Source organism: Verticillium alfalfae, genomic scaffold (genome assembly GCF_000150825.1).
Source record: "Verticillium alfalfae VaMs.102 supercont1.1 genomic scaffold, whole genome shotgun sequence".
Taxonomy (NCBI): domain Eukaryota; kingdom Fungi; phylum Ascomycota; class Sordariomycetes; order Glomerellales; family Plectosphaerellaceae; genus Verticillium; species Verticillium alfalfae.
Genome location: NW_003315038.1, coordinates 2,927,708 through 2,933,898, shown reverse-complemented (window position 1 = coordinate 2,933,898; position 6,191 = coordinate 2,927,708). Strand labels below are relative to the sequence as shown.

Sequence of the window (6,191 nt, the reverse complement as noted above, 5' to 3'; positions counted from 1 at the left end):
GAACAGCGCCACTCTTGAGCACTCCCCAGGCAGTAGACCGTCCATTGATATATGTAAGCCAAGATAGGGGGACAAGCCTTAAAACGTTGCCTTACTTCGTTGAACCCCACAGGTCCAAACGTAAGTGGTTTTGACGGAAGCGCGGAGAGGGGGAGCCGACGCATTCAAAACGTGGCTGTCTCCGTCTCGAGATACTGTGGAAAGAGATGCACCAATGATTATATTCGCCCGAAGCTGTCAGTATACCTTGGTAGGGGTATAAGGGGGCTACGTATCGAGAAGATGAGCCTCGCTCCCAGGGCGATCTTTCTCAATGGGCCCGACGTCGGCAGGGTATGTGCGCTCGATGGGGCGCCCGGCAGTTGGCGGCGCTAATGGGTCTTGGCATACTGCGGGTACGGGCCTTGTCATGGGCGTTTACGTCGAAGTGGTCTTGGTGTCGTGCGACCTCTTTACAATGGTCCGTTGAGAAGAGTGCCTGTTTTGCCGAACACAGAGTCACCTGGACGAACACCACAATCGGGATCTGAATCTAGCGTCAGGGAAGGAACACAGATTCAGGATGAAATTGAAAGAGGAAAAAAAAAAAAACTTTCCATTCTGTTGAGTGTGCTATGAAAAGGGTGTTGAGGATGCCTACTGGGTTTCAATGCCGGTTGCGGGTTTGCGCCTGCTGGTCGCGGATGCTTGGTGCGGGCCGGCAACCAGCCAGCCAGCCAGCTCGGGATGGCGACATGGTGATTGGGAGGTATAGCGCTGCGCCGTTTGGGTTCGTCAGGTCCTTATTTTTTTCCCTTCCCGACCTTTGCGAGACGTGTTCCAGATAAGACCCAGGCTTTCCGCTGATCTGCAGGGACGAGCGTCGTGAACCTGTCTGTGCCTGGCGTTGACACATTGGGTTTGAAACATTGTCTCGAGGAAGCACGACGGGCAGGTGACGACGGGGCCGATCTTTGGTTCCAGACCTTCTCAAATATAGATGGAGAGTCCGCAGTCAGATCATGGCACAGCTGTTTAAGCTCGACGTAAGGTTCACCACATCGGGCCTACTGCTGCTTGCCTTGGTCGGTCTGCTATCTCGTAGTTGGCGACAATAAAATGACAAGCACATGAAATCACTGGGAACGTTTCGCTCATTCTTGTTCCCTTGGCGAGACGTGACGTCTGCCCAAGTTCAGTTCAGGTACTTAGCCATGACACGGATGACAGTCTGTCAAGGTACCTAGCGAACCGGGAAGAGCCCGTACGAGCACGTGCGCTACCGATGAGAGTCGCCGCTTATTTCATGTTACCTTGGTCTTTCGAAACAGGCATCAACAACATAACAATCCGTGCACCTGTTTCCTTGACGTCCTCCAACGACAGTACGGAGTGATACTTGTGTAACCAGGTGCCTCATGACCCACCCACGGTGACGACCCACGATCTCCACCATGACGGGATAAATCTCAGCCGGTGCAAAAATACCTCATATACTACCGAGCCCACCCAGTTTTTCAACAACAACTCCCTGTGGTGTAGTTGGCTATCACGTTCGACTGTAATTGTCATCGATTTCCATCGAAAGGTCACCGGCTCGATTCCGGTCGGGGAGATCACCACAAGAAGCTCAGCTTCCTTCTCTTTTTTTTTCTGGTTTTGCTTTTTCCCTCTGCATCCTGCACGGGACATGACCCACTGGGTCAACATGCAGAAAATATCTGATTCGCCGTGCCCGCTACAGAGTATTGTTGTGCAGCCTTTCGGGATCATTGATATGGACGCCTCCGCTTCCATGACAGGTGCCCTGACAGTATTATGATTTGTTCCATGCTCGGCACATTGCGTGACACGCGATTGGACAAAAAGATCCAGGTCGTGATACTATGCTTGACGTACCCGGTGACTATGCGTGCACAAAGAACTCGTCGTCCTGCACCTGCGATACTTTTCAAATCACCAAGTCGCTCCAGGAAGCCAACACCTTGGCGTCTTTTCACCCATGGTTTGCCGTCCCATGGCCTGCATCGCCCTTCTCTGATCGCGTCGTACTATCTTATGATGTATGGGGGGAAGGAAGCAGAGAAACTGCCAGAGTGACCCGTGACCATGGACTTTAGCCAAATTCTTCCACGGCACCACGCCTCGGTTTCCTCGTCCCAAATTTCAAAATGCCATGGTATACATCATCGATAACGCATCGCTGAACGGTTCATGCCTCGCCATGTGACCCGTCTTCTCGCATCTCGCAGATTCGTTAATCCCTGTAGATCCCCCTTGGCCATCTGTCCGTCCGCATACAACAAATGACAGCATGTGAAATGATCAGGGGGCCTCAAACCAGACACCTTCGCAGCTATTTCTGGAATGATAGTAACTACAACGTTCTCGCCAACAGGCGGCTCAGAGGCACTCATCCAAAGAGCCGAGGAACTGCACAGCTTGGCATGAACAACGTTGGTAGTGCGAAATGGTAATACCTCCAAGCGTCAACTCCGATGATTAACAAGTCGGTCATTGAGTACCATGATGAACGAAAGCAAATCACATGTCTGCAAATGTCTGCAATCGATGGCGGTATTTGTCATATATTATCAAACGGGGTCATACATGTCCTGTGAACATATGTACGATGGCCCCGAAACCCCAAACCAAGTCATCCATTCGTAAAGAGCGTAATAGAGGGTTTGCACCCCCTCAATGGGTAGGTCATGTGTCGTAAATAAAGATCTAACGTAATACAAGGGGCTCAAATCATGCGCCCATATGTTTGAAAGCCTTGTACCAATATCGTCCATGCGGCTTTCGGCTTTCCAATACACAGGATACATAAAAGAAGCCCGTCTATCCTATTAAACTTTGTCGTAATGCCTGGCAAAAGTACTGGCGGGAAAGGTGAATGAGTGTACGTATGGGAAGTGGGTGCGTGAAGGTCATTCCTTGCTCAGAAGAGGGCAACAGCCAGAGCAGCTGCGAGGACGAGGCCGCTGAACGACATCGACGAAGCGCTGCCAGGAGCAACCTCGACAGGCTCGGTTGAAGTGGGCTCGGGTGCAGGGACAGTCTCATTGCCGGCATGAGTGGGAATGACGGAAGCGTGGGTGAGGGTGGTAGATCCAACGAGAGTGGTCTCAACGTGGACCGACGATAGCGCGCTGGCCGTAGGGGCCGGCACAGGCACAGGGGCGGGGACGCCACCGGAGGGTTCCTCGCCATTGTCATCACCATCGTGGTCATCAGACGCATCCGAGGGAACGGGGGCAGGCACAGCTTCGCTCGTCTCGATAGGAGCAGGACCAGCAGTGTGTTCATCCTCGTCACCCTGTACGGGTTCGCCGGGGATGGGGGCAACGACCGTCGTCGTCGGTCCGGGAGCAACAGCGGTGGCAGTCGATGCAGTAGCAGAGATGGCGGTCGTGGCCCGAACCGTGGAGGATGAGGAAGCAGAGCCAGCGGCGTCACAAGACAGGTCGTACAGGGGCTGGGTGGTCAGATCAGGGCCGATCACACCGAAGCTGGGGTTGGGGGTTCCAGGGCTGTTGCGGAACGAGTACCACCAGGTGTTGGTCTCGCCGAACAACGGGCAGCCGACTTCCTGGTAAAAGATCTCGGCGTTTTCGGGCGAGGGGACGGCATTGCCAACAGTGTCGCCGCTTGTGGGCCAACCGGTCTCAGTGATCCAGATGGGCTTGCTGCCGACGGCGTTACGGGTGCGCTGGAGAGCACGGTCGAAGAGAGCCTTGCCATTGGAGATGTCGTTGTCCTGGGTTTCCTCGAAGTATGCGTAAGCGTCGAAGCCAATCCAATCGGACGCATCAATGACGGCCTGGTTGCTGCTGTTGTCCCAAGCATTCCAGGTGTCGACGTGGCCTAGAGGATAGGCGGCAAAAGAAGTGCCCTCAATGACATCCCGGACCTGATTGAAGTAATCGACAAGAGTGTTGGGGTTGGCGCCCGGGTTCTCATTGGCGGCGATGCCAGTGGGCGAGTTGCGGTACAGGTCCTCGCTGCCGATGGAAATACCGGCAACCAGGCCATCGAGCTGATCGCCATACTCCTCGATGGTACGGCGGAGGGCAGCAATCTCGTTACTGAAAGCCTCTGAGCCGGCGGACGCCCACAGACCGAGCAGGAGGCTAGTACGGGTGTCGATGGCGGCTTGGATAGCAGCGATGGGGTCGTTGGTCGTGCCGGCCTGCACCATGGTGTACAGACGGGCACTGTTGAATGCTCCGTTGGTACCCTCGAGGTTCTGGGCTGTCTCGAATTCGTCGGTGAAATCCTGGAGAGACTTGGGTCGACCATCCGTAAAGACGTTGCCATAGTTGAAGCCTTGGAAGGCAGCTTGGGCCGACTGAACGGCGGCCAAGAGGGCCGCACCGCTTGTGAAGGAACGCATGATGGAGAGTTTTGCGCAGTTCGAAACTACCGTCAGCTTGAGACGTGTTGTGGAAGTGCGGTAGTGTCTGTGATGGGGAGGACCGTGAGGTCTGAAAGTTATCTATCACTGCTCAAACGAGAGACAACAGTGAAACCTGAAATAGGCAAAAGAACTATCCAGAAATTGATGGGCAGTTTATGAGGGGATGCAAAGGTGAAGAGAATGCAAGAAGCGATAGGATTGGATTTTGAAAGGCGGAAGGATGCTGTCCAAAGCACGAAAAGAAGAACAGTCGAATGACGAAGCCCCAAGGTGGATGCGTCCAGCGGAGGTGACAGAGCCGAGGAAAACAGCGCTCTCGCCAAGAGCCCGCTTGCCGCCATCGCGTATAGTCCAAGTCTGGGCAGACTTGGTGACCTCGACCTTTAGCTGCCTGGAAGGGCATGGGGGCGATGATGAACTGGATGTGGTGCTTCAACGCAGCTCGAAGTCGTTCGTACGGACACGAGAGAAGTGGCAAAAGCGACCCCACCCATCCCACCATCATCTCCATGGCGCCCCATCGGTCGAAGCCCCCAAAACAACCTTGAATGGCCAAAAAAAGGCATTGCCCCTTGTTGCTGTGCGCTGTCAGGGCGAAACATCGACCCAATGGGAGCCAGACGGGTAGGGCATCCTGCATCCTTGCGTCGTTTCTACCAGAGAGCCAGAGAATCGGCGGAGAAGCCGTCCGTAGCTCGACCGCAGACGTACCGCGCTGGGAATACGATATCATACAGCCATGTCGTCATTTGTCTGGACAAACAGACCTCCCCCGCATCAGGGCAAGAGACACTATCGAAAGCTCGCCGAGTTTTGAAGTTTTGAGAGCGAGAGCGAAAGCCAAGCGATGCCTGATGCTTCATGCGCTCGACTGATTTGTGGCATGATTGCCTACTCGGATGAACGCGACGTCCGACATTGCGTGAGCAATGGGTAAAACTCCTTGTGCCTGTCGACTTACCTGATCCGGCCTGCCACGCATTCATCTGTCATGCAGGTACAATGGCGACTAAACAGAGTTTTCCTGTAGACGGACTCGTCGGCTTGGTCTCTGCGCCAAAGTCGACACTAGAAGATCGTCGAATGGCGATGAATTCGTCGGCAGACCATCGTGCCTGTCACAGACAACCAGACAACACATCGCTTCCCGGTACATCCGCTAGCCATCATGTTGGCACGCACAGTCACGCATTGAATGACTTCAAGGCGTCTTGAACTCAAGGTTTCACCGCGGACGGCTCGCTACTTCCCGCTTACCGTCCGCCCGTAACTGCGAACGTGCTATGCAGCCTTGTCTTTTTATGTGAAGTGAAGATCGCTCATTTGATCGCTTCTAAGGTTGCATTGGGTATCTTTCTGTTTGCTTCACTGTCGTCCCTATTCGTATCGTGTCATCTCGTCGTGCTTGCTCGATCAGACCCTACCATAATCAAACAAATCCTCGTATGCCGCGGATTCCTGCTGACTTCTTCTCTTTCTTGTCGCCGTCTTCCCTCTTCTTACCCTTCTCTTCCTTGCGTATCCGATTCTGAACACCCCCTGCGTTTTGCTGTCAGTGAAACTTCACGCCAGACTCGGAGGCATACACTCGCCTCGACCGTAGATCCGCTGGTCCGGGCTCGCATTGCTTCCTGACCCGGCCCCCTCTGTACCCGGCGATGAAGACACCGTGGAACAGGCGTTGAGGACTTCGTATCGAGCGCCGGTGTTGTGTTGAACGATGATGTTACCGGGTCGAGATAGTCCGGGTCGAAATACCCGATGTGCCTTGACCTCACATTGACCGGAC

The 6,191-nt window shown here is 54.2% G+C and overlaps 3 protein-coding genes and 1 non-coding gene across 4 annotated transcripts in view; 2 read left to right on the top strand and 2 right to left on the bottom strand.

The window, feature by feature from the left end:
* The window catches only part of VDBG_00903 (arrestin), a gene marked incomplete at both ends in the record, with an annotated part of 2,745 nt that extends 1,991 nt beyond the window's left edge, over positions 1-754 (top strand). The window contains 3 exons of the mRNA XM_003009174.1: positions 113-120; positions 192-333; positions 623-754. Coding sequence (XP_003009220.1) covers positions 113-120; positions 192-333; positions 623-754 — 282 coding nt within the window. The remainder of the gene's footprint in view (positions 1-112; positions 121-191; positions 334-622) is intronic.
* Positions 755-1,506: 752 nt separating this feature from the next.
* On the top strand, positions 1,507-1,595 carry VDBG_15016. Its single transcript has one exon. It is a non-coding gene; the product is annotated as a tRNA-Tyr (tRNA).
* Positions 1,596-2,923: 1,328 nt separating this feature from the next.
* Positions 2,924-4,533, bottom strand: VDBG_00902 (glucan 1,3-beta-glucosidase; the record flags this gene model as incomplete). The annotated part of the gene is made up of 1 exon (XM_003009173.1): positions 2,924-4,533. The coding sequence occupies one exon, from the start codon at positions 4,376-4,378 to the stop codon at positions 2,924-2,926; it is 1,455 nt and encodes a 484-aa protein (XP_003009219.1).
* A 1,152-nt stretch (positions 4,534-5,685) lies between these two features.
* VDBG_00901 (hypothetical protein) lies at positions 5,686-6,027 on the bottom strand (the record flags this gene model as incomplete). The annotated part of the gene is made up of 2 exons (XM_003009172.1): positions 5,686-5,941; positions 5,989-6,027. The coding sequence occupies 2 exons, from the start codon at positions 6,025-6,027 to the stop codon at positions 5,816-5,818; spliced, it is 165 nt and encodes a 54-aa protein (XP_003009218.1).
* Between the last annotated feature and the right edge of the window lie 164 nt (positions 6,028-6,191).